Here is a 27,914-nt window from a genome sequence, read left to right on the forward strand (position 1 = left end):
TTAAAGAGTCAGGGGTGAGGAGGAAGGTTGCTAAGTTAGCTGATGATACTAAAATATAAAAACAAAATTAATAATGTGTGCAGACAGTGTTGGCAACTGGCCCCCTATCAGAGCACTCAGTATTTTAATATTGGCTCTAAATGTGTGTTATTGTATTTGTAAACTATTGCTTTTATCTGATGTGTTGGCATTTTAAAATGATGTTTATATAATACTGCCAGCCGCCTTGAATCCGAACTTTGGCAGAAAGGTGGGATAGGAAAACACTGAATGAACGAATAAATCAATTTCTGTAATTTTCATGTGGAACATACTAAAGGTTTGTTTAAGGATTGTGCAGATTCATGAAGGATTGTCCTATATGCATTAAAATGGCCAGAAAAATCTCTGATGTCAAAAGCAAGTTGACCTAATTCGCCACACCTTCAAATCGTGTATATTTGTAAAATCAGCAGTTTACAAAACATGTATTGCAAAGTGAAATTACATATTACTAAAATGCACGTCAAGTTTAGATGTCTGGGCAGGCTTGCCTGAGCATAAAACTTGCCAAAAGCAGTATAGTGAAGTTGAATACCCTAATATCAAGTGGCAGGGAGTTCCAAAGTTCAGGCACTACCACACTGAAGGAGCGATTCCTTGCAAGTGTGGAACAGACATTGTGTGGTGCTTTCACTTCCTGCTTTTTGTTACTCTTTCGCTCTCTCGAGAAATCCTGCGGTAGAGTCCTTCCTGGACAATAGCCCCTTTGACTTGAACTTTTCTGTTTTTGAAATGCTTCCCCACTTCCTGCTTGCAGAAAATTAGTATATCGGAGAACTGGGTCTGTGAAGATATTAACTCCCAGATCTGCAAACAAGGGCTTTCTGTTTTTTCCAAACTTAAGTCTAAATTTATAACGCCCCGGAAGCACGGCTGTGTGATAAGTTAATATACCGGTGAACCAAAGGTGGAGATTTAACAGCTTCTCAGAGGGTAGCTCAGCTGAACATACTTTGCCGATAATTTGCAGGCACGTGTTTCCAACTTTGTGCTCTCCCGATAAGAAATAAATGATGATAAACCCTCCCATGAACCAGCAAGCTCTTTCGGATTCACCGGCATCCTCCCACTTAGAGCTCAGCTAATTACGCAGAGCCTGCTAACAACCCAGGAGGAACCTCCCACGGCTAGATAATCAGAAAGGGAAGGTAAACGAAGAACTGGAAAGCTCTTCTTTTTTCCCCCACCAGTGGGGGGAAAAAGGGGGGGGAAGAGTTTTTGTTTTTATTTCCTGGTGGCGTTTATGTAGTTAAAGGTAAAGGGACCCCTGACCATTAGGTCCAGTCGTGGCCGACTCTGGGGTTGCGGCGCTCATCTCGCTTTATTGGCCGAGGGAGCCGGCGTACAGCTTCCGGGTCGTGTGGCCAGCAAGACCAAGCCACTTCTGGCGAACCAGAGCAACGCACGGAAACGCCATTTACCTTCCCGCTGGAGCGGTACCTATTTATCTACTTGCACTGGAGTGCTTTCGAACTGCTAGGTTGGCAGGAGCAGGGACCGAGCAACGGGAGCTCACCCCGGTGCGGGGATTTGAACCGCCGACCTTCTGATCGGCAAGTCCTAGGCTCTGTGGTTTAACCCACAGCGCCACCCGCGTCCCTGTTTATGTGGTTGGTTCCCCCTAAATAGCTTTCCTCCGTATTAAAAAGGAAGGGTGCATTTTTAATTTAAAGAAGACAATTTTTTTGCTTGCTTGCACTCCCTCCCTCCCACCCAGAGATTGGTGGGATGAGGGCATTTGGGTACACCCCCTTCTGTTGGCATGGGCGATGGAGGGGAGAAGATTTAGCTGGCTGCCTTATGCTGAAATGGGAGGTTGGGTGCTGTGTGTGAATGATGGGGAGGGCGTTTTTCAGTAAGCAGGGCAAGGAAATGCGTGTCTACTCACAAGCAGGCCCTACTGAATTCAATGGGCCTTACTCTTAGGATAGTAGAAGTTTAGTTTTTGTTTTTTGAACAATGGACAACTCAACTCTTTATTGATATGTGTGCAAGTAACTGAGAGAATAAACACACCTTCTCCTATACATTTCTGTCTCCATGTGGCCCCAACCAAGTTTAACCTTTTGGGGTGGAAAATAAGAACTTATATCTGAGTCATACATTCTGGCCTGCCCTTCAGGCCCTTTTGCTAAATGAGAGAATACTCACACTTGACAATATTATGAATTTAGTTTCTAACCCTTGAGATACCAGTTATATAAATGGATGCAAAATACGATCAGATATCTTGAAAGGGAAACATTCCTATTTAATATAAAGTTGAGATAAATTATGGCCAAGAAGTACAAATCACTTCATATTACAATGATTACTCAAAATTAATGCCTTCAGAATCTGATTTAACTTGAGTTTTGGGGTAATAGTAAAATAAGCTGGGCAAAAGTTAGAATTATAGGGGTGAGTAGGAGTTTAGTTGAACTCAGTGGGGCTTATGCGTGCAGAGGCAACTTGGCTAGTAAATCACTTAAACTTCTTATAAATTAGTTGAAAGTGTATTAAATAGTATACTATATGGAAGCTTATTTAATTTTACTAAATCTACCACTTCTGCCACTGCCCAGAAGCCTGGCAAGGCTTTTTGCCACCCACCGCAGATAGATATTGTGATATATCGAGAGATCTAGCTGGTGATATATTGTGATGTTTCAAGCCAGATATTGCACAACCCTATCTGGAAGGGAATGTACTGTGAAATTTTCCTGAACATGCATGCAGCTGTTCTTCCAAGGGGGAAGAACAGGCTTTCTCGTGAAATTATTCCCTCGTTCTTCATTCCCACCAGCAGTCAAAGTCCTTGGCGTTGCCTCTCCCTGTGACTCACAACTTTTTTATAGAGTTCTTCCTGAGCGTTGCTTTGTTAATAATGCTTTTAAGAGCCAGGGTGCGCTCCTACCAGTGGCTGCACCTCGGGGCGTGGGGCTCTTTGGTCCTTTAGCAACCCCACACTTTGACCCTCCAGATGCTCACAGCCCCCAATGACAGCCCCATCTGCCCCAGTTTTGTTATGCTGGCATCGCATCACCACAGCTACCTTAAATCTGTTGGGCAGGATTCGGCCAAGTGCTGCTACTAGCACAAGGGCTTCTGGCTGGGCAGAGGAACTCCCCGCCACAAGACACACAGCCCCAAAGCTGTTATGGGGCTACTCCCAAACCTCTGGAAGAGTTTGGGGAAGGGCAGAAGGGTGTGTAAGGAAAGGGAGGGGAGTTTTGTTGCACAAGTAGTACGATAGTGTCGGAGACAACCTGTAGCAACTCAGGAACTTGGCCCCAGGATGTAAAATATATATATATATAACCCCGTTGTCCTTAGGTGTCTCCCCCAGATTCCTAATTGCCAAAGGGCCGTGGTCTTTTCGTGGTCTTAAAATTGCCAGGGAAAACCATTATTATATTTATTACCATATTTATTTTCATCCCGCCTTTTCACTAGGCCAGGACTCAAGGCGGTTTTTGCAAAAAAAACACCATTGCACACAAAATAAAGGTAAAGTGGATGCAGAATGTCGTGGCGAGGCTCCTTATGGGGCCCTTGCCACGGGATCACATTCATCCAGTGCTTTACCAACTGCACTGGCTCCCAGTGGAGTACAAGATCAGGTGGTTTTAACCATTAAGGTGCTGGTTTTAACCTTTAAAGCCCTATACGGATCTAAAAGGATCCTGCGATTCTGTAGGATCACAGACTGCGCTGTTAGGCACACAGTCCTCTGTTCTGAGAATCTGAAGTTTGTAGTCCTCAATGCTGGTGAAAATTAGGCTTGAAATGCAAAGGCTGTGTTTGTAGCAATCGCAGAAGTCTAAGAAGGGCTAAATAAGGAGCCTGCTAGTGATCTTCATTTCTCTTTTTCTTTCCTCGTGTGTTGCCAAACCAGAATCAGTTGTGCAAAATGGCAGACTAAGTTACTGGGCGTGTAAGGGGGAGGAAATCATGCATCAGTTTGCAGCGTTTATGCAGGCTGTAGAATTTCCTGGTACACGCGGCCGGTCATAAGATCTGTCACCGCATGGGCGAAAAAACCGGGTGGATCTGATTCATTACCCTCTGTCTTAATGCAGGGCGAAGAATTCTCCAAACAAAAGAGCAGTTTGCCAAGGCAGAACTTGAGGAAACCTGCTCTGATCCGAAACAGAGGTAAAACTTAATGTTTGCTGAACTCCCAACAATCTCTTTCCCCTTTGCACGTGGCTCCTTCTAGAGGAAACCTTTCGACGTCCGTCACCCTTTTAGTTTCAGTTTGTGTTTGGTGCTGGGACTTTGATCGTTGCTGCAGCGCAGAAGGGAGGATTCATCCGGATTGAGAACAGCCCTTTGCTTAGCTCTCCAGCAGTGCCGGATTTATGTATAAGCTAAACAAGCTATAGGTTAGGGCCCAGAGTGCCCCCCCCCCAATTTCACTGTTAATATACTACTTTTTAATTGTATTTCAGTTCAACAACTACTGTATTTTTCGCTTTATAAGACGCACCAGACCATAAGACGCACCTAGTTTTTGGAGGAGGAAAACAAGAAAAAATATATTCTGAATTTCAAAAGCCAGAACAGCAAGAGGGATCGCTGTGCAGTGAAAGCAGCGATCCCTCTTGCTGTTCTGGCTTCAGCGATAGCTGCGCAGCCTGCATTCGCTCCATAAGACACACACACATTTCCCCTTCCTTTTTAGGAGGGAAAAAGTGAGTCTTGGAGAGCAAAAAATACAGTACTTTGATAAAATACATATTTTGTTATGTGCAAATGGCGTTAGATACCTATTAGGTCCATAAATTACCATATAGCATAAAGGGTAAAGGGACTCCTGACCATTAGGTCCAGTCGTGACCGGCTCTGGGGTTGCGGCGCTCATCTCGCTTTACTGGCCGAGGGAGCTGGCATACAGCTTCCGGGTCATGTGGCCAGCAGGACTAAGCTGCTTCTGGCGAACCAGAGCAGTGCACGGAAATGCCGTTTACCTTCCCGCCAGAGCGGTACCTATTTCTCTACTTGCAATTTGACGTGCTTTCGAACTGCTGGGTTGGCAGGAGCAGGGACTGACCAACGGGCGCTCACCCTGTCGCGGGGATTCGAACCGCCAACCTTCTGATTGACAAGCCCTAGGCTCTGTGGTTTAACCCACAGCGCCACCCACTGGCTGAGGTTGATGGGAACTGTAGTTCCAAGGGCACCCGAGGCTGGTGCGGCAGGAGAAATATTTGAACAATTCAGTGCAGTTTCATATAGTATCAAGAATGGCTTGTTTGTGTCAATAAGGAGAGTTTGTTCCTTATCAATTAAAATAAGAATAATAATTTATTATTTATACCCCACCCATCTGGCTGGGTTTCCCCAGCCACTCGGGGCGGCTTCCAGCAGGATATTAAAATGCAGTGATTCACCCAGTATTAAAAGCTTCCCTAAACAGGGCTGCGTCCAGATGTCTTCTAAAAGTCTGATAATTGTTTATTTCTTTGACATCTGAAGGGAGGGTGTTCCGCAGGGCGGGTGTCACCACCGAGAAGGCCCTCTGCCTGGTTCCCTGTAACTTGGCTTCTCGCAGGGAGGGAACCACCAGAAGGCCCTCGGAGTTGTACCTCAGCGTCCCGGCAGAATGATGGGGGTGGAAACCCTCCTTCAGGTATACTGGGCTGAGGCCGTTTAGGGCTTTCAAGGTCAGCACCAACACTTTGAATTGTGCTCGGAAATGTACTGGGAGCCAATGTAGGTCTTTAAAGACTGGTGTTATGTGGTCTCGGTGTCCGCTCCCAGTCACCAGTCTAGCTGCCGCATTCTGGATTAGTTGTAGTTTCTGGGTCACCTTCAAAGGTAGCCCCACGTAGAGCGCATTGCAGTAGTCTAAGTGGCAGATAACTAGAGCATGCATCACTCTGGCAAGACAGTCCGCAGGCAGGGAGGGTCTCATCCTGTGCACCAGATAGAGCTGATAAACAGCTGCCTGGACACAGAATTGACCTGTGCCTCCATGGACAGCTGTGAGTCCAAAATGACTCCCAGGTTGCGCACCTGGTCTGGATTTATTCTTTATTTTTTCTGATAGACTGTCTAATTCGGCATATTCTGTCAGCTTTTGGATCCAATCTTGTATAGAGGGGATTTCGTTACTCTTCCATTTTGCCGCGATCAGAACTCTTGCTGCCGTCGTCGCGTATAAAAAGATACCCTTCCTCTTTTGCGGAATATCCAAATCTGTTATTCCCAGGAGGTAGGCCTCTGTTTTTTTTATTGAAAGAGATCTCTTTCATTAAAAAACCAGATCTGGTCAGTATAAATCAAAACAGGAATTTGTTTCCAAATGGGAGGTTTTCAAAGAATATTTGAAAAATAAATATAGTAGTTTCAATTCTGTTGCAGCATTCGAGGAACTTCAGTAATAGTTGCAAGGTAGATATAAGAAATTAGATATATTAAGAAAAAGTTTAATTATGATAAAAGTGTGTATTGGCAAGAAGTAATATGAAATCGAAATATGGAATAGACGGGAGGTTGGGTCTTTAGTGTTAAGACCAATATCTGTTTTATTGTTTGTTAAGAAAATTAAGTGCCTATGGTTATTCCTGTGTGTAATTTGGTATTTGTGTTTTCCCCCCCTTGCTGTATCAATAAAAAATAAATAAATAAAGATCTTTAGCATTTTTTTGCAGTTCTGCATGGATACTCTCCCCAATCCACCACATATTGTAGAAAGTTCCTGAGTTCTCTCCGCATCTCCAACAATTACTTGACACATTTTTGTACACACACACACACACACACACACACACACACACATGAGGCCTTTAATCATAATATTTTTATTATTTCTTTCCTGAAGAGGGGAGGAGCCTGGCTTCCTTTAGGCTCCTCCTTCCCAGGAAACGCCTCTGCGGCTGACTGGCTGATTCGTGGATCAATCACCCCGTCAATCAATCGGACCTGTGGGCTGCTTTCTGCCGCCTGAGGCGACGCAAAACGCCTCACAGCCAAGCCGGCCCTGAGGAGGCTCTAAGTCTCTTTGCAGGCCCTCCTCACCCTCAGCCTGTCCATTACGGGCAGGGCTACTCGTGAGCAAGTCTCCCCCATTGGGGTTGCGAACAGGGGGGAGGAATTGCTGCCCCGTAGATCTGAGGGGCCGAAGGTTCTTGCAGGTGGGCCTGCAAGAACTAATAATTTTTTATTAGTTTTTTTTAACATATCATTTCCCACAGTAATTAAACAGACTTTTACATCTTATTCAAATTTTTGACTTCCATCAATCCTCTCTGGAAATTTTCCAATCTAATCTCTCAGTATGCATTTCTTATCTTCCCTATTACATTTCAAACTCATAACCAATATCTCTATATTTTCCTACTTTGTAGCATAACGTATATTTCTCCTTACAAAACTTCTAGCATAATTTGTTGATTACAGTTGCTCTTCAAATAATTCATAGACTTCTTCCAATCTTCTGCAAATCTCTGGTCCCGCAGGTTTCGAATCCTTCCTGTCATTTTGTCCAATTCTGCAGAGTCCATTAATTTCGTCTGCCATTCATTTTAAATATATTTTTTATTAGTTTTTTTAACATACCATTTCCAACAATAATTAAACCTACTGTTACATCTAATTCAAATTTTTGACTTCCATCCATCCTGTCTGAAAATTTTCCAGTCTAATCTCTCAGTATGCATTTCTTATCTTCCCTATTACATTTCAAACTCATAACCAATATCTCTGTCTTTTTCGTATATTTCTCCTTGTAGTCCTACTAGCGTAATTTGTTGATTACAGTTGCTCTTCAAATAATTCATATACTTCTTCCAATCTTCTGCAAATCTCTGGTCCCGCAGGTTTCAAATCCTTCCTGCCATTTTGTCCAATTCTGCATAGTCCATTAATTTCGTCCGCCATTCTTCTTTCGTCAGAATTTCTTCTTCTTTCCATTTCTGGGCTAACAATACTCTTGCCACAGTTGTTGCATATAAGAACAATTTAACATCTTGCCTATTCATGTCCTGACCTATAATACCAAGTTTCTGGTTTTTTAAAAAATGTATATTTCGACATCTTTTTCATCTCATTATATATCATTTCCCAGAAGGTCTACCATAGATACAACATAAATGGTTCCCAATCTTTTTTGAAGTCTCTCTTGTCTTAGTCTCTTAATCTTTCAGTTAGTCTTGCCATTTCAGCATAATCCATTACTTTTCTTTCCATTCTTCATTAGCTGGTATCTTGTCACTTTTCCATTTTTGAGCCAACCGACAAGATTCTAGAAGGTTCTCTTGCCCAGGGATGGGCGGCAACCATCTTGGCCTCCCTCCTCAGGGCCAGGAAGATGCCTTTGGCGTCATGGCGTCCGGCTTCTCCGGGCCTCCGCCGCCCGTTTCGCTGAATTTCGGGGGAATTAGCCAGGCGCCACCGGAAATGCGCCATTTCCGCCGCCACCTGATGCCGGAAAGGCGAAGTAAAAGCTTCGCTGCGGCCTAAATGGTCTTCGCAACTCTCCTTTCCTACGTTCCTTGAGGTTCATTCAGCCTTTACTAGGAGCCGGGTGGATAAAAAAAAATCAATGATTTAATTTAAAAAATAATAATTGGATTTTTAAAAAATTTAAATCAGATTTTTTTTTAAACGCTTTCGGAGGGAAAACCTTTCTAAAGATACTTTTTTATTTATACTTTTTTATTTACGTTACAATTTGATTCCCTCCCCCTCTTTCTTTTCCTTTCTCCTGTGATGAGGCTGCATTTTAATATTTTAATGTTTCAATATTTTAATGTTGTATTTTAATCTTGTTTTTAAGTTGTATTCATTCAACTTGTTTTTATTATTGCTTCTTAGCCGCCCTGAGCCCTGAGCCTTGGCTGGGGAGGGCGGAGTATAAATAAAAATTATTATTATTATTATTAGTCCAAAGGCTACTCTCCTTCCCCACGTTCTTGAGGTTCATTCAGCCTTTACTAGGAGCAGGGTGGATAAAAAAATCAATGATTTAATTTTTTTAAAAAATTGATTTCTTAAAAATTTGAATCAGATTTTTAAAATGAAACGCTTTCAGAAGAAAAAATCTTTCTAAATATACTTTTCTGTTTAAGTTACATTATAGTCCAAAGGCTATTCATGAGGAAATATGGATTTGTTTTAAGTTTTTCATGTGTGCTAAAACTCAGTCTAAGTTGGTGGGTTTTTTGCGGTTAACAAACATGGATACATATGCTATAATGTTATTGCTTTAGTTAAATAGTTTAAATTGTTATTAAGGAAATGATTATTTTTCTCCTTCCAATCAAGTACAGCAGAAAAGTTGTCCAAATATAAACAGTTAACTTATTGAACCTCACAATAATTTCATAATTATCTGTCTATGTATTCCTAATAGCATAACCGAATCAGTAATTTTTGATATAACTGTAAAAACTACTCTGAAAATTTATTGTTCCAAAAATGTAACCTTCCTCTGGTTGTAAATATTAAGATTATATCAGCAAGAATGAGTCTTTATGTAAAAAAATGATTTAAATGAAGTCTTACTGACTAGTGATTTAAATCAAGTCTTACTGATTAGTGATTTAAATCGATTTGATTTAAATTAAATTCACCCTGACTAGGAGCCAAGCCATTTCGGGTGGGAGGCTCTGCCCTGTGGAACTCCCTGCCACTAGAAGTTCGGCAGGAATCATCCCTGCCTCCTTTTAGACATTTTCAGGCAGACCTTTGCAATACGGTTTTCTCCTTGCGAACCAGCATTTTTCGTACACCACCCCCGCTATGTTTTTTTTATAGAAATACAGTTTATAAATATGTAAAATGAGGCTAAGCTGTTGTGTTTTTGGACGTGTCCTAAAATTAAGGTGTACTAGAAGAGATAAACAAAAGTAAGGAGGTAAATTATTCTCCGCGGCAGAAGGTAGCAAATGACTCTGGCACAGGCCTGGAAAAAAGCCAGAAACACCAAAAATAGAGGACTGGTTCAATGAAATCTGAGGCATTGTACAAATGGCTAACCTTACAAATACAGTAAAACTTGGATTGAAAAGTTCAGCCTCTCTATTTCTGATGGGAATGAGAGAACGCAGAATGAAGTAAAATCTGGAAGAAATGCAAACGGAACAATTTTAGGGAAGTTGTTTTATAGCTACATTGTTTGTTCTTAATTTCGTAAATTTACAAATTTCTACATTTATCTATTTATAGATCCATTGGGGGTGGGGAAGGACTTACTTTCACATAGGAAATTGTTTTGCGGTACTTGGGACACACACACCTTGCAGGATCCTGCCAGAATTTGGGCATGGATTTTGGTGAGGTCTAATATATTGTGTGGGATGCGGGTGGCGCTGTGGGTAAAACATCAGTGCCTAGGACTTGCCGATCGTATGGTCGGTGGCTCGAATCCCTGCGGCGGGGTGAGCTCCCGTCATTCGGTCCCAGCTCCTGCCCACCTAGCAGTTCGAAAGCACCTCCGGGTGCAAGTAGATAAATAGGGACTGCTTACCAGCGGGAAGGTAAACGGCGTTTCCGTCTGTGGCTCTGGCTCGCCAGATGCAGCTTTGTCACGCTGGCCACGTGACCCGGAAGTGTCTCCGGACAGCGCTGGCCCCCGGCCTCTTAAGCGAGATGGGCGCACAACCCTAGAGTCGGTCACGACTGGCCCGTATGGGCAGGGGTACCTTTACCTTTTTAATATATCGTGAGCTGGGAAGTCTCCAATTTGAAAATTGGCATTATTATTATTATTATTTATTATATTTATAGCCCCACCCATCTGGTTTCCCCAGCCACTCTGGGAGGCTTCCAACAAAATATTAAAAATACCTTGGACTTGTGGGATATAAGCAAGTCCTTGTATCTTCCAAGCTGCAAGGCCAGGATCATAACTCCGGCCTACCTTGCTGGGTTGCTGTTCAGGTTTCTGAGATAAACGACTATAACACATATTGGACACAAGGAAAGGCTGCCATTCTATATGATTTACTTTATCTTATTTTTTCCAGCGTTACTCGTATGAATTTTCTGGTTGTGAAGCTGCTGAAGACCCTTGGCAGACCTGCCCCTATGTAACTGTTAAATCCTCAGCACTGTGAACTGCAGAGAATGTCGCCATCAAACCACAAGAGCTCGTAAGCACCTTTAAATAAATATACGAAAATAAGTCATTTGTTCTTTTAATTCCCCCAGTGGTTTTAAAACAGCTTTTGCTTTCTATTCTTTCCCTTTTTCCTGTCTGTAGAGCTGAACGTAAGACAAAAGGTAAGAGCACTTCGTATCTGTTTGGTAAACATAACTAATTTTTGACGGATTTTTCTCTTTTCGTATTGCAATTTTAATATCTCCCCCCCATCTTGGTTTTGGAAATTTTTAGCACTGTATTGTTCTTGGAAAGGTCAGCTCTTCATTCAGCAACAGCGACTGTGTGACATTGTTCTTCGTTCACCGTTTAGCGGCTCCATCCCAGCAGAGTTGTAAGTGAGATTATTCATTTCTCTTTGCTCTCATGTCTGTAGAGGAGTAGCAGGGAAAAGGAGATAGTGCATTCTTTTAAAAAAAGATGTAATATTTATATACCACTTCCCTGGCCGTAAAGTTGAGTAGAAAGCAGTTTATAAAACTACAGAGTGTGGTGTTTTTTTTAAAAAAAAAACAAACAAACACTGGATGGCTTTTCCAGTTTCAAAACCAAAACATAGTAGCATCTGTGCTCGATAAAAATTACTCAAATATACTTTTTTACGTGGTGGGTGTTCTAACTTCTCTCTTTTGTGTGTGAGACAGTCGGAAGGCTTCTGATTTTTTTTAAAAAGAGACTGACAGGTTGTTGACCTGTCTTCAGTTAAGCCAAGTACTGTATTTACGCGAACCTAAAGCACTGCTGAATCTAATTTGCCCCCTAATTTTCGCGACGTTATCTGGCCACAAAGGGTGCACATTACATTCGAATAAATGCGGCAATTCTTCTCTTACTACGCAGGCGTCTGAGTAACAGAGGACTTCATCTGTGTTGCAATGTCTTAGGATTGTCACCGGACAGGAAAGTTTCTGGGCATTCCTTGAATCTATAACCCCCTTTTTTTTTCTTTTGCTTAGGCCAGCCAGACTAGAGATCAGGTATGTTGTGGGCATATCTGAGCTGAGAAAAAAGTTGCCCGAAGCTGTATTTGGGGAAAACAATTACACAAATCATGAAGGTACCGTTTTAAAATTATGTAAGCTGTGCAAAGAATTATTTCGTTTCTTTATTAAAAGTGGCTAGTATTTTCCTTTCAGTGGTCATGTTTGCTGTCTGTGTGAGATGGTTATTGCTTTCAAACTTCTTCTGGCACTTTCCTAATTTTTCCATAACTGATCACCCCCCAATCCCTCATTTTTTGAATTAAAATTGGAGGCATGATTTTTATAGCCAAGGAACGCTTACTTGGGGTAATAAGGATCTTGAACTGTTTTTAAAGTGACCTGTGACGGTGAAATTGGATTGGGATTTTTCAGTTTTTAAAAATAAGTTTAAGTTAAGCTATCATGAGTCCAGCTTTCTCCCGAAAGGTGAAGCGAAACTACCAAACAGCTAATCTAGCAACCGTATTTTGAGCAACCTCTCAAAATATGGTTGCGAAAGTAACTTAGAATTTTGCCAGAATCAGATTGCATTTTGTTACGGTTATACTACTTGGAAGCAGAGTATTGACACAGATTTTTGTTCCTGGCTGCCTACCCCACTCCCAAACATATTCCTGTGTTTACAGAAAGGGGGGCGGGCAATCTGTTGAACTCAAGGAGTACATTTTACTGTAGGGGGTTAATTCTGCTCCAAGTTGGCTTTATCTTAACACCGGAGTTAGCACTCTGTTGTGCAAACATGCAGCATTGATTTCTTATTTGTTAGGTACTTTTGCATTAGGCTATCAGGGTTCATTTAGTGTTGCCTAGAAAGATAGACCGCCTCACATTATCTTGGACTGGACAGCTCTTGAAATGGATGTTTGTTTATGTTACTTTCCATGCCCCAAAAAGTCTGAGCCACTTACAAATGCACATAGCTTGCCCAACATTTGAAAACAGTGCAGCAGGAAATAAAAAAATTAAAAACCAATTTTTTTAAAATCTAAAAAGTGCTCATTGAGTAAAATTTTATAAAAAGGGCAGATCCTTCCCCACCCAGCTAAAAGGTGAATGCTATAAACAGGCTGTCATCTTGGGACCAACATAAAATCCGGGCCTGGATTCTTACAAGAGACGAGGGGGTTGGCAGGGGGTTGGACTCGATGGCCCTTGTGGTCTCTTCCAACTCTATGATTCTATGATTCTACGAGGCCATGGACTGGGCACAGTCCACCACAGCTCGCCTCTCCATGTGGCTCCCTAAAGTGTAAGTGGTAAGATCACTTGTCAACTACTTGATAGATCTGACGGAGCCCAATTTGAGAAGAGCGTTCACCATGACCCGTTTCCATTCTATACCCACGGCCTTCTTGCAGGGGATTTACTCTAAGACCCCTATTACTCAGCGTCTATGTCCATGCACAATGAATGAAGTAGAGGACTTCATACATTTCTTTTTCTACTGCCCTATTTATGAGCTAATAAGAACTAAGCTCCTCCTCTTGATCCTGTCCACCATCACATCTAAGGAAGACTGTTTGAAATCGCTTCTTGTGGACGCAAATCCCCAAATTTCACGTGGGGTGGCAATCTTTATAGTGCAGGCTTTGAAACTCAGGGCTACTCTGACTGGGTAGTGTGTCCTAGACCTGGACCTGTTTGAATTCTTTTTATCACCTTTTAACCTAATGTGCCGAGCCTTTTTTGGGGCCATTATATGCTTTATATACATCCGCACTTTAGATTCCCGGCGCTGGCAACTAAATCTTTACATTATTGTCTTAGGGTAATTTAAATGTCATAACGCCAGTAATATCACTTTGAATTTTGTTTGGTTGCTTGTCTCTAGCATTTTTTGTCTTATCTTGCTATGGCTGTATGCTAATGCAATAAAGGTTTGATTGATTGCTATAAACAGGCCGTGGGTCATAGCTACAGTATGAACAGAGTTAGCAACCAAAAGGCTTTGGCAACCAGGAATGTCTTATCTTGGCAGCTGAAAGCTGACAGTGATGAGGCCAAGTAGATTTCCCTGGTGAAAACATTGGACAAATGGGGGAGTAGAGGACTGTCTGCTGTAAAGAAGGACACATGCCCATTATTTACCATGAGTCCAGTATTTCACCTAGGATTTTTACTTAGTTAGGGTGGTGGTGGTTCTGTTTTGCTTTCTCTTTTGTCAGAAGTCTCTACCACATTTTAAGTTTCTCCCTTTTGTAACATTTTAGAACAATTTTAAAAAGTTAGGATATTCATATCGGGTTAACATATTTTAAAGAGATGCTCAATGTGAATTATCAGGGTTTCCCAGGATTTTGGCTGAGTGGCCCAGTCTTCTCCCCCTTGTGCATTACTGTTCATTTGATTTTTTATTTTGTCATTGTTGTGGCTTTATTTTAATTGTGACCTTTGTAGAACGCACCCCAGGATTGTCAGGAGAAGGTTAGCAATAAGTTCAAATAAATGAATACATTACATAAATTCTGGGACAGTTACTGCATTCAGAAGTTAGGTACTGAATAATTTTAAAAACAATCAAGCGTTTTTGCAAAAATACTGAAATAAAAATGTGCTTGTTTGCTCTGCAGTCTGCCATCAAGGCATGTTGTTCCGATTATACGAAGTGGAAATGTTAAATCAAAATGAACAAAAAGTGAATCAGTTAACAGAGAGCTTGAAGGAAAAGGATCTGGTAAGTACATCATGCTTTGGAGACCAGTTTTCTGTCCTGACTTTTGTGGAGTGATGTCTGCCAGTCATTATCTACTGATCATTCCTAGCAAAGTAGAATTTGCATCCCTTCATTTTGACAACCTTTGTGGCTTAGGACTTCACTGAGCCTATTAACATTCTGAGGTAACCGCAGAGACAGTTTGCATAGGGAGCGCCACAGAGAAGGGGTTAACAAATCAGAAAACTGGGGATCTATAAATAGAAAAAGGGCAGTTTCCAATATTCTGTTGCAGCACGACTCTAGGAACTTGCTGTTTTATTTATTTGTAAAAGTATTTTTGTACTGCCAGATCATAAAAGATCAGGGCAGTGAACAAGGGGAGTAGACTTCTGTATCATTTTCCGTTCCTCGAAAACTTGCATGGTGTCTCCTCTATTCTCAGGCCCCCACCCCACTTTGTCAGTTTGTATCTTCAGGTTTCATTTTCCTTTATCTACCTTATTCCTGGACTGAGCTTCCAAGCCATTTTCAAACTGTAGTTTCTGAAGCTGGCTTGTTTAACATTTTGTTCTAAGCCACTCTCCCTGGTCAGGATGACACAACAGGCTATGGGTCAGTGGAAGTGAAACTGCACACTTGTAGAGTCCTCCTTCCAGCCATGTGCAGCCAATGGGAGGAGGGGGGGAGCATGTGAACCCCAAAGATCCTTCCAGTTCCTGCAGGTCAGGCTAAACTGTGGTTTAGGGCAGGAGTCCCCAGCATGTCAAACATGGATGCAGTGGGCCCTTGAGGTCTTTCCTGGGTACCCACAAAGCCTCTGAACTCCCCAGCACCACAACATACACACACCTATACACGGTGCCCCCCTGGGCACGAGATGGCAAGGGTGGCAATCTTTCCCTCTCTAGGGAGGAAGTTGAATGCGTAGTGCTCTTTCCCACTTCCTCTTTCAGCTCTGGGCTTTTTAAGGCTCAGATTAATTCTCTTTTGCCCAGATCCCCTGAAAAAAGTGACGTGCGTTTGTGTATCTTTCTGCCTCAGGACAACTCTCTTTTCACCGGAGCACAGCTCAAAGTGAAAGTAAAATGAAAATAAAGGTCTGCTATCAAAGCGCAGCTGTCAGTACTGAAAGTGAAACAAGGCTGCACCAGGAGAGCCCAAGGTTTCGACCTCCTTTTAAAATAGTTACGAAATAAGAGCAGCAGTCCTACAAAGAGCTGGCTGTAGGTGTGCCTCTATTCAGGGCCCAGCTGCCCTTGCAACACAGCTGGTCTTGTGGAGCTGAGATCTTGAGCTAGCCAGGCCCCCATTGAAATGTCAGCTCCCACATAAGCTCAGGACAGCAGGGCTGTTGTGGCAATGACAAGAAGTTCCTAGAACTGGCAGGGACTCCAAGGCTCATCTTGTCCAGCCCCTTCCATCAATGTGTGTTAAGTTTTTGGAACACTGAGCAGCATTTTAAGGATGCTAGATTAATAAGAACAAGTAGTCTTGGGCTGCTGTTGCTTTTACTGTATTCCATCCTACTTTTGTGACTGTAATTTGTTTTTAACTGTTTTTAACGTTGATTTTGAAATTGTTGTAACCCAACATTTCTAGTGGAATAAGGACACACCCACCAGCATTAAGAAAAAGTGCTGTTGTGGAACAGTGTTGGCTCAGGGAGACCTTGGTTTGAATGTAAAAGAGCTCTGTGGGATCTGACTGAAGATCCCATCTATTCCAACATCTGGTTTTCTGCAGCAGCCAACCAGCTTGGAATTCCCCCTTTGCTGTTAAACTCACTGTTCTCTGCTACTCTTCACCAGCCACACACCATACTTTAACCAGCTGTTGCAAGAATTAAAAATCAACCAACAAACAACCCCTTGGAGATAACAAAAATAAATGCGCAAATTTGAACTGTATGAAATGTACATTATGGACATTTAAAACAATCGAGAACATGTATATTGCTTTGATGGATCAAACCAAGGCTCGTGCAATCCAATATTCTGTTTTCACCTAAAAAGGGGTGTTAAACCGATCATAGCTTGAGAAGGGGAAGGATCTTGGCTCAGTTGCTGAGCACATGTTTTGCATGCAGACAGGGTCAGGTTCAATCCATGGGTAGAGCTGTGAATGTCTGCAGCCTGAAACCTTGGACAGGTGCTGCCAGTTGGTGTAGACGTTACTGAACTAGATGTAGCAAAGGGCTTGACTCCGTAAAGGGTGGCTTCCTGTGTTCCTACGGTGACCTTTTTCCTATTCTTTGTAGGCACTTGTCAAATATTTAAATGACCGGGCGATTCTCATCCTGCTTTCCTCATCTGCCTTGGTAAAGGAAAAAGGTAAGAATAAAAGATCTGAAGTTTCCTGTGGTTTAAAAAAATATATCCATATGTGATCTTGATGGAAGCGTCAGATTTGTAGCTGTTACCAGTCTCCCTCTCTCTCCTCTCTGCAGATTCTGGCCCGGGCGAATCTACGTCTCTTCAGGCCTTGTTTTTAATCTCTTCCCCGAGGCCTAAGTGTTTAACAGGTACTATCCCTTTGCTTGGCCTCGACAGGCTGAATTCAGGCAGCACAATGGAACCTCGGTTGTCGAACGTAATCCATTCCCGTTTGATTTCCGAAACGTTCGACAACCAAGGTGCATTTTAAAAATGCAGAAAAGTGCCTCGGAAGCCGTTCGACTTCTGAGGCGCATTTGAAAATGGAAGCATTCACTTCCGGGTTGTCGGCGTTTGGGTTACGAATTGTTTGACTTCCAAAGCATTCAACAACCAAGGTTCCACTGTATTTGATAAGCTCTGCCCCATGTCACACACAGCCTTGCATCTCCAGGGACGTCCAAAGATGCAAACTCTGATTTCCGCTTCCTTCCAAGCCAGAATTGAAAAAAGAGAGTTTGGAACGGGTTTCTGATTCTGGCCTAGGGAGGAAGGGAATGCAAGCCGTAATTTGCCAGTTTGGAGGCCCTAGCAAACGATGGTTAGCGCCTAATAGGAGGCAGAAGGAAACCATGGGTGCGATGGGAGGTGGCAGCTCGCAGCTTGTCTCCCAAAGCATGGTTTGGAGGACCATCCAAATTGGGCAGTAGAATCTTCTTTCTCCGCCTTTGCAATGTTTTCAATTGCACTATTAACTGGATGATCAGCAAAGCCATTGGATGTCTGCTTGGCCATATGGCCAGGGATAGGGAACCCCAGACCTGGAGGCCAAATGTGGCCCTCCATACCTTTTTGATTGGCCCTCATGAGTCTTTCATCCCTAGCCATACACCCTCTTGAGAGACATCATACAGCAGGCCTCCTCTGCACATTTTCTAAGTATTGGCATGGCTGGAATGCCTCCAACTCTGATATAATGCTTCTTGCTTGCATAGGCTAGAGAGGGGTGTGTGCGAGTGTCTGGGGGGGGGGGGAATACAAAGATAAAATTCACATTTATTCTCATTGCTTTTGTACCTGCCCCTCTGCCCCCCAGGCATGTGGCTCTCAGAAGGTTGCAAAGGTCACGCGCATGCTTGTTTTTCTTCTGGTGGGTGCACGTTGCATTAATAGTGTGTTTCTTCTTGGCAGCAAAAGATTTGAAATGCGAACACGGGGCAAACAAGAGATATTCGCAAGTCGCTCTGGTTCTGCCAGGGCTCCGCCATGCCTTGTTGGAAGCGGCCAAGCATCCTGTCGACAGCGGAGACCCACTCAACACTTTGGTGAAGCTGCACCTCCAGGAGTTTGCAAAGCTTGATAAGAAGAATTTGCGGCCGTCCACCAGCAGCCTCGATAGCCCGCCCCTCTCCTCTTTCGATGTGTTCTCGAAGAAGCCTGAGCTTGAATCTCTTTCCGAAAAGTGTCCCCAAAGCTCTCTCTTCCGCCTGCAGTTTTACCTGTCTCATCCCCAAAACTATGCGCTGGAAATGTCAACGGCTACCGCTTTCCTACATGGCAGAACTCGGTCTCCCAGAGGCAGCAGCACCGGCAGCAACTTGCAGGAGGCCGACACTTCTTCAGGTTTGAATTTGGACTCTTTGGCATGCGACGAGCCCATTGGCACGGTTGAAACGGCCAGGACTCGGCGTGCGGGGCAGCCGGCCCCACATAGCAAAGAGGCTGATGTGGAACCCAGTGAGATGGGAGAGCGGACTTTGGAGCAGCACAAGAGGAAATCCAATAGGCTCCTTGTGGCAAATGCAAGGAAGAAATTGTCTCCTCCGAAGGAGGTTTCCAGCAAGGAGGACAAAGGAAAGCAGAAAAAAGCCAGAAAGGAAAATTCGAATCTCTCCTTGCCAGCTTCCAAAAATTCAGAATCGTCTGGCGGCTCTAACGAACCCACCCTTAAATTAAAAATTCTTCAGAACCCGCTAAGAAGGAAGAGAGGTGAGTGCACTGTCTTAACCCTAATACAGATTTTCTTGCAGGTGAGCACTTTTAAATGCCAGTATGGTGCTTGGGGTGGCGGTGCAATTCAAAGCAATGTGCCTCCCCACAGAGCTACTCTGCTAGAGCCATTCAGCACCAAGAGTCACGTTATCCATGCTGCAAAAACATGCTGCCTTGATTCCTGGAATGTTCTGTCTCCACATGGCTCCGAATACTTTTGGAGAGAGAGGTTTGAAAGAGATTCTTAGCCTCCCATAGCAGAGTTAGTGCAGTGGTTGATTGCCTCAATTAAGCACATCAAACTCGGTTAGATTTGCTCTCATCCACCTTTAAACAAAATGCTGAAGCTAGAATAAACCCCAGACTCTTGGCTTTTCAAATTGGAAATCAAAGATAAGCAGTTGTATGAATTTTACCTTTTTATTATTTATTTATTTCGTATGCAGTCTTTCCGTTACCTGCAGGCTGTAAAAATCTGTTTTACCATGTGGCAGCTAGCTTCTTCCAAAGAGGGAAAGAGAGAGAGAGAGAGAGGTTGAGGGAGAAGCAAAGGCTGGTGGGAGCACTGGCGGAGTAAGAGGTGTGCGGGGGGAGCGCACCACCCCCGGCTGCGCAATCCCGGCGTGGTGCCATCGCGGCTGTCCCCTGACCTGCGCTGGGTGCCACGCCCCTTTGGGCAGCACACCATGCCCCGAAGACGCGCTCCACGCCCCTTCGGACACGCGCCACCTGCACCCCGCCTGCTCTCTGCCCCCCCCCCCCCGTTCCAGAGCATGAAGCTCCATCACTTGGTGGGAGCCTGCTGAGTCCCACCTATGGTAACTTGACCTTGGGGCTCAGGTTAATCCTTTCATGCACACAAGTGTGAGCCAGTAACTGTATAATACAGCAAATACCAGTTGCTGGAAATTAGAAGTTTGGAGAGCCTTGTGCCATGGGTTGCATCAGCTCTTGGGCAACTCTCCAGAGGTTGCATAGCCGCAGTGGGTGTGGCCACTCCACCCCCCCCCCCCCTTGATATACACAGGCACATGGTTCCCTCCTCCCCATTCAGCTTACTGGTGCAGATCAGCACTGAGTCCTGTGTATGTATTGTTTCCTGCTGCTGCAACAATTAGTTGAGTGTTTTTTTGCTGGGGTGCAGAAAGAATTGCTTGGAGGGCTCTTTAAGGCCTCCAGACTAGGGGCCACTGCTCTAAACACTCTTGAGACCCAGGGCACTGGAAGGATGGCCCATTTTTCCATGAAGCTGCTCAGCAACTGAGATCCTCTGTTTGCATCATGAATGCATGCATGCATTTATTTCAAAGATTTAATTAACACTTAACACGGTAGTCTTTTAAGTGGTGTACAGTAATGGTCAAAAGATAAAGCAAAGGTAAATCAGTTAAAATTAATCCCCCACCCCACCCCAAAAAATACTTAAAATGCCTGCTGGAGTACATTCATACCTTGGGATAAATGTGCTTCAAGTTAAGTATTTTCGGGTTGCGCTCCGCAGTAACGGAACGGGTTACTTCCAGGTTCCGCCACGCGCAGAAGTGGCGACACACGGACATGGGTTGCGTTCGCTTCAGGATGTGAACGGGGCTCTGGAACGAATCCTGTTCACATCCTGAGATACCACTGTATTTAAAAAAGTCTTCAGTAGGAGCTGGAATTTCAAGAGGGAGGGGGCCTTTCTGATCTCAGCTGGGAGGGACTTCCATAGGATAAAGCCAGTGATGTTTAACCCCCTGCCCTGGCTCCTGGTGGGTGCAAGCTATGTGACCGAGCCACATGGGGCCTGGGAGGCCCTTCTATCGGTGCCCCTGACACTGGAGGTTAAATGAGTGGCTGAGCCTCATTGATTCACCTCCCTCCCATGGCAGATCTGCCTGGCACCTTCCCGGGCATGTTGGGGTCTGAACTGGGCATCGCCCACATGCAAAGCAGTTAGGGCTCTTCATCGATCTGAGCATGGGGCAAGTAATGTTTGAATTGGGCCAGCATTCGTGTGGATCATAAGGGCTCTCTGCAAGGATTTTATCACTTCCTTACGCCTTATTCCTTCTTGACGCTTTCTTTTCTCGTAGGCGCTGAGGTTTTGTCTGCGGAATTCATTCAGCAAACGCCGTGCGAGTCTGCTGTGAAGGCCGCCCCCTCTTCTGAGAGCATTGGAGTGGAAGAGAAGAAGTCCCGGGTCTCGAAACAAAAAAAAGACTCCACCGCAGAAAAAGTTTCGAGTGAGAAGATGAGCACGAGGAACCAAAGTAAGAGGACGGTGCTTGAAATGCAAAATCGGAATTAGGATTAAGATGATGCTTTGGCTTGGCTTCCCCTTGAAAGGATGAGCAGCTGGAGGCTGGTGTTTTCCCTTCCGTCCCAAGGATGTTTCTTTCCCTTTGCGTCACCCTCCCCATGGCACGGGCAAAGGGCTTTCTAATGCCTTTGCTTTCCAAAGTCCCCCCCCCCATCCTGGTGGCATCTTATGCTCCTGCCCTTGTGTGGACCGAGGCACAGGAGTGGTCCTGCCACACGGGTGAAAGAAGAAGCTGAAGAGCCTTTGCCTTTTAGTTGAGTATAGCCCAAGATGGCTGACGCTTTTAGTCCTTCCAGGGTTGACAGTTGTGGACCCTACTTCAAAACAGTGAACAAAGGGACCCGGGTCAGTCAGTGACCAAGATGCCAAGTCAGATGTTGTAAAGTCAATGGCTAGGGAGCCACACAGGGCTGATGACTCTGAGCCTGATACTGGTCACCGGAGAGCCACTAAACCCCAAGCTGGTGGGCACGAGTCCCATGGACTCTCTGAGAATTTGTGGGTTTAGAGTTCCAGGATGATTTCTCTCTCAGAGATCTGCATTGGCTCCCAGTACGTTTCCAAGCACAATTCAAAGTGTTGGTGCTGACCTTTAAAGCCCTAAACGGCCTCGGTCCTGTATACCTGAAGGAGCGTCTCCACTCCCATCGTCCAGCCCGGACACTGAGGTCCAGCGCCAAGGGCCTTCTGGCGGTTCCCTCCCTGCGAGAAGTGAGGTTACAGCGAACCAGGGAGAGGGCCTTCTCGGTGGTGGCGCCCGCCCTGTGGAACGCCCTCCCTTCAGATGTGAAGGAAATAAGCAGCTATCCTATCTTTAAAAGACATCTGAAGGCAGCCCTGTTCAGGGAAGTTTTTAATATTTAACGCTGTACTGTTTTTAACACTTGATTGGCGAGCCGCCCAGAGTGGCTGGGGAAACTCAGCCAGAAGGGCCGGGTATAAATAATAAATTATTATTATGGACCACATCCCAGAGCGCCAGGTCCCATAGAGACAGAGACAGAACCCCCATGGGTGTCTCTCTCTGAACCTGTGGAACTGAGTGCCTGCCTGCAGGCCAGAAAGTTGGCCCTTTTAGTTCCTAGAAACGGTGGTGGATTTCTTGAAGCACGTTCTTCATAGTGCTTCCTGCGGGTTCATTAGCAGGAAAGTGAAGGTGCTCAGGAAACTATGGCTACCTGAGTTGGACGGGATTTCTCTATGACTACCATACTGGCCTGAATATAAGCCGCACTTCCCCCCCCCCCCCAAATTCCAACCATGAAAAGTTAAAGTGTGGCTTATATCCGTGACCTTACGCTAGGAGTGCGGCGAAGCAGCGTCCGCCCCGTGCTGCACACTCCCCTGTCCTCTCCCGCCAAAGCTGGGAAGGGAGAGAGAGCGAGGAAGGGGAAAGGCTGCCAGTAACGCAGCGCCCCCCCCCCCCAAGTATGCAGCGAGGAGCAGTGAGGAAGGGAGTGGCTTATATTAGGGTATTTTTTTTTCTCTTTTTTTTTCTCCCCCCCCCCTCCAATTTTAAAGGTGCAGCTTATATTTGGGTGTGGCTTATATTCGGGCCAATATGGTAGCTACAGTCATGGGGAAAAGAAAGTACACCCTCTTTGATTTCTGAGGTTTTACATATGGCATAATAACAATAATCTGTTGCTTAGGAGTTCTGAGGTTATATTTACCTGATTTAAAGACCTGCTAAGAAACAGATCATTGTTATGATGTCCTCATATGTAAGACCACATAACTTAAAGAGGGTGTACTTTCTTTTCCCCATAATTGTATAACTTTATCTGTAACTAATTGAATTTATCTGTAACTAACTATAACGACAGCTAGAGAGAGAGCCTTTTAAAATCCTACCTTTCCTCCTAAGAGCAGCATACAAGGCTCTCTTCTCCCTCCCCGGCCACTTTGTCCTTATAACAACCCTGTGAGTAAGGTTAGGTTGAGACATAGCGACTGTCCCAGAGTAGTCACTTTGCAACCTTCGTGACTGAACAGGGACTGGGAATGTTAGCATGAAACCACAAGTGCTGCACCATATTGTGTCTCAAAAAACCACTAGCCTTTAATGGTGCTTTTTCGTAAGGGTGGAACTGTCTTAGCAGCCCGCTCTGAAACTTGCTCCTTTTCTTACGCAGTGAAGAGGAAAAGTTCCCATCAGCGGGAGGACGAAATCCCTCCGGCTAGCGATGAGAACGATCCTTCGGGCAAGAGAAGCCCTGCCCAGGATGCTTGCCCATCTCCCAAAGTGCTCAACTGCGACTCCCACGCCTTGAACCTGTTGGCCGACCTGGCGCTGAGCTCCAACTCCCCGCTGCTCAGCAACAGCAGTGGCGCCTCCTTGCCCCCCAGCCCCTCCCGGGAGCGCCGCCGCTTGCACAAAGGGAAACATTCGGACAAGTCTTCTGATCACGAATATCACAGAGTGACAAAGAAGCTGAAAACTGCTTCCTTCTCTGGCAAGACGGGCCCAGAGTCTGATTTGTCTCCTGAGCAAAGTGGTGAGGGCAGAGAGTCTCCTTCCAGCTCTCATGAAAACAACCCCACGGGTTCCAGCAAAAGGCGGGCTGCGAAACCCAGTTTGGCGACACCTCCAAGGGAGACGGGTTATCTTTCGGATTCGAGCATTCACTCCTTGATTTCTTCTGAGCACTCATACGCCTCCCCGGTGTCTGAATCTTGCAAGAAGGGGGCCCCGGGCACCAAGAACGGTGTGAAGAATGCCAGGCTGGGGCCTTTAGTTGGAAAAGTCATGCCTTTCCGGCACCAGCAGAGGATCTGCCACTCTCACAAGCAGCTGAGGGGCTGCATACCATTCACGCGCTCTGCCGTCATGGCCGCGAGGTTGAAGGAAGATTTCTCCAAGTCCCATAAAGTGACCTTTTGCGACAAAACTGTCAAAGTGACTTTCCAGTGGGAGGCTAACTACCCGCCCAACTTAGATAGCAAATACACTAATAATATCTTGGAGAGAACAGTAGTTCGAGCTGTACACGGGTAAGTAATTCCCAGCTTTGGAAAGATACTCATTGTATGAAATGCATTCAAGCCACAAGTAAGATAAATAAAATCAAAACTAAAAAGGTAAAGTAAAGGACCCATGACAGTTAAGTCCAGTTGCAGATGACTCTGGGGTTGCGGCGCTCATCTCGCTTTTGAGGCCGAGGGAGCCGGCGTTTGTCTGCAGACAGTTTTTCCTGGTCATGTGGCCAACATGACTAAGCCGCTTCTGGTGCAACCAGAGTAGCACACGGAAACGCCATTTACCTTCCCTCCGGAGTGGTACCTATTTATCTACTTGCACTTTGGGGGAGGGGCATGCTTTCAAACTTTTAGGTTGGCAGGAGCTGAGACCAAACAACAGGAGCTCACGTCATCACGGGGATTTGAATTGCCTACCTTCTGATCGGCAAGCCCAAGAGGCTCAGTGGTTTAGACCACAGCGCCACCTGCGTCCCTTCATAACTAGGTAGAATTAGAGGCCTGGCAATAATGGTGAGAATGCAGATAGGAGCTGGGTGATCTCTCCAGGATCATGAACCGTGGCCCAGAGAACAAGGGCATTTGGAGGCTGGTCTTTCAATGCCTTGAGCTGAGCCATTATATAGCTATAGTGGCGGTTACGTTCCAGGGATAGCATGTAAGGCCAAAATCACATATAGTCAAAACATATATATTTGCCAAGTATGTAAAGCTGAATGCGCACAGGTTAAATGAGCATAAGTTGTGAGTTACATCTGTGTGTGTACAACCTCTTCTTGAGAAGCTCAGAGCCTTAAATGGACAGGAATCTGGTCGTTTGGTTGCCTCTCTGCTGAGTGTGTTGAGAAGGGCACAGTACACCAGAGGTACACTTACGACATCATCTGATGGGCAGGAAGATGGGGTTAAATCCTCAGTTTGGCTGTGTACACATTCCCTGCTTGGAACAGACATGAACAGCCAACACAGCATATAACCCCTGCTAATCAGCTGATAAGCAGGGGTTCCTGTTCTGATTCAGGAAGGGATTTGGGTCAAAAGCCCTGGGAAAGTGGAGGGAGAAATTGTTCTGGCAGTGCCTTGCAAGGTGATTTGAAGTCTCCCCACTTAGGAACTTAAAAGCACCTTGCTCCTGAAGTCAGGTGGTTGATGGGAGGATAGCCTTGCCCACCTGTCAAATTTTGCCCACAAGCTTGATCCTGAGAAGGAGCTGAACTGTGGAGCCAAAATGGGTTGCCACCCGTACACTGCATCAATAGGGTCTGTGCGTCCCAGCCAAGGTGCTTTCAGGATCTTCCCTAGCAGGACATTGAGAGCATCAGGAATAGATGGAGAGTGCCTGTCAGGAGACATTGCCCCAGAGAACACCTTGTTCCAGGTAGCCTCTCCAGTAGGAGAAGATGACAGTCTCTGGGATCATAGAATCATAGAACTGTGGAGTGGGATCCCAAGGGTCATCTAGTCCAACCCCCTTCCATATAGGGAAACTCAACTAAAGCATCCATGACAGATGACCATCTGACCTCTGCTTAAGGAAGGAGAGTCTACCACCTCCTAAGGTCATCTGATCCACAGTCAAACAGCTTTTACTGTCCTATAGTATAATAATAATAATAATAATAATAATAATAATAATAATAATAATAATAATAATAATTTTTTTAAAAAAACAACACACACACCATTTCTGTACCATCCTACAGTAGCTTTATGCATCCCCAGGTGAAAAGTGTCCAGTAGTTTGATCATCTTTTTTGGACAAAGTAATAATCATAAATAAATAAGAATTAAAATGTGCACCCCACCACCGAGACCATTCCATTGTAACTATCCAACCTCCCAAAATTTCAGCACCTCTTGGCGATGGTTTGACCCCTTTCCGTTTTAACAGTACAAATTCTACAAACAGCCCTTTAGATATTTCAAGATGGCTCTCATATCTCCTCTCCATCCCTCTTTTCCAGGCTAAACATACCCAGCTCCTTCAACTGTTCCTCATAAGGCTTGGCTTCTAGACCCTTGATCATCTTAGTTGCCCTCCTCTGCACACATTGCAACCTGTCAACATCCTTTTTCAATTGTTTATGCAGGATATGCAGGACCCAAGCCATGTAAAGACAAAAATGATGTGATTTCACCCAGTCAGGTAGAGAGCCTTAAAATAAAACTTCTCAAGAATAAGTCTGCATTTTCTTTTTCTGTAGGCCCTGGGACACCCGCTTGTTGGATGATTCGGATGAAATGATGCGCATCCTGCATATGTGGGTGGCGCTGTTTTATAACAAGCCGTTCAGATCCCCTACAATAAGGAATGTGGTCGAACACCGCAACCCTCCCAAATTCGTCTCACTGAGAAGCATCGTGGATGCCTTTGAAGTCATCGACGACGATTGCGAGGGGTCGTACAGTTTGGAGAAATGCCCTGCAGACTCTCTATCCGATGATAACCGGACGCCCAGAGAAGCAGACGAGAGGGCGGTTTCTTCCTCGGAGAAGCCCCTCTCCTGTAATGAACTGTCCTCTACGAATTGCATCGATGAGGCTCCCATCGTTATCCCTGATGACCCCAGTGATCTGCCTTTGGAGGAGGAGGAGGAAGAGTCCCATGTTGCTGCCAGCAAACCGAAAGAGAATGTTAATCCTCCTGACAAAGTAAGAAAGACTTCGGAAGGTCGGCTCAGGCCAGATGTCAGTGTTGGGCAGAAGGCAGATGTGGAGTGCCAGGAGCCTGGCTGGTACACTTGGCACCATTTAGCAGTGAGGGGCTCAGAGCTACAGCTGGGCATAGCTACATCTATAAAACCATATGGGTAATTTAACTTCAAAGCCTGGAACCTCTTGCAGTTTTTGAGAACAGCCTTATAGCGACTCGGACCACTGGTCCATTTGACTCAGTATTACGCCGAGTTAACTACACTGACTGGCAATGATTCTCTCTGCCCTGTCTGCAGATGACAGGGATTCAACCTGGGTTCTGCTTGCCTAGTGAGTGTTCTGCTACTGAGTTACAGCCCTGATAACCTCAAATCTCATTCATGAGTGGAAATTGAGTCGAGAGCCTTCCCTGAAAGAAAGACATCCCCCGAAAATAAGACCTACTTCCAGTTTTGCCTCTCACTGTAATATAAGGCATCCCCCCAAAATAAGACCTCCCCGATAATAAGGCTTCCCCCAGAATATAAGACCCCCGAAGCTACCGTAAGGTGTCTGAGTCCTCTGGACCGTAGCGGCGGGCAACACCACACAGCTTACTGATTGGCCACAGCACAGGCAGAGCTGTTCAGGCAGTGCCGAAGTCTCTTTAAATCAGAGAGCCCACGCCGCCGCCAGGACAAACTGTCGCCTGCTGCTCGCTCTGCCCTGATGGAGTCTGGCTGACTCGCAATTAGACAATAAATGTGTACCGTATTCTTCTTCATGGAAAAATAAGACATCCCCTGAAAATAAGCATCTTTGGGAGCAAAAATTAAGACACTCTTATTTTGGGGGAAACAGGGTA

The 27,914-nt window shown here is 45.0% G+C and overlaps 1 protein-coding gene across 4 annotated transcripts in view; it reads left to right on the forward strand.

Annotated features, from left to right (window-relative positions):
• TASOR2 (transcription activation suppressor family member 2) overlaps positions 1-27,914 on the forward strand; it is a 59,822-nt gene that overhangs the window by 16,224 nt on the left and 15,684 nt on the right. Inside the window, exons 2-13 of one of the 4 annotated variants that reach the window (XM_083699723.1) lie at positions 4,104-4,179; positions 10,998-11,123; positions 11,234-11,253; positions 11,366-11,465; positions 12,088-12,188; positions 14,685-14,788; positions 17,028-17,100; positions 17,217-17,291; positions 18,334-19,131; positions 21,210-21,386; positions 23,572-24,430; positions 26,620-27,067. In XM_083699723.1, the coding sequence (XP_083555849.1) occupies positions 11,098-11,123; positions 11,234-11,253; positions 11,366-11,465; positions 12,088-12,188; positions 14,685-14,788; positions 17,028-17,100; positions 17,217-17,291; positions 18,334-19,131; positions 21,210-21,386; positions 23,572-24,430; positions 26,620-27,067 (2,781 nt within the window). In that variant the 5' untranslated portion in view covers positions 4,104-4,179; positions 10,998-11,097. Of the gene's footprint in view, positions 1-4,103; positions 4,180-8,100; positions 8,494-10,997; positions 11,124-11,233; positions 11,254-11,365; positions 11,466-12,087; positions 12,189-14,684; positions 14,789-17,027; positions 17,101-17,216; positions 17,292-18,333; positions 19,132-21,209; positions 21,387-23,571; positions 24,431-26,619; positions 27,068-27,914 lie in introns of those variants that run through there. The other 3 variants (XM_083699725.1, XM_083699726.1, XM_083699724.1) reach the window with 3 other exon arrangements.

The sequence above is a fragment of the Podarcis gaigeae genome (genome assembly GCF_964106915.1).
Source record: "Podarcis gaigeae genome assembly, chromosome: 10".
Lineage (NCBI taxonomy): Eukaryota > Metazoa > Chordata > Lepidosauria > Squamata > Lacertidae > Podarcis > Podarcis gaigeae.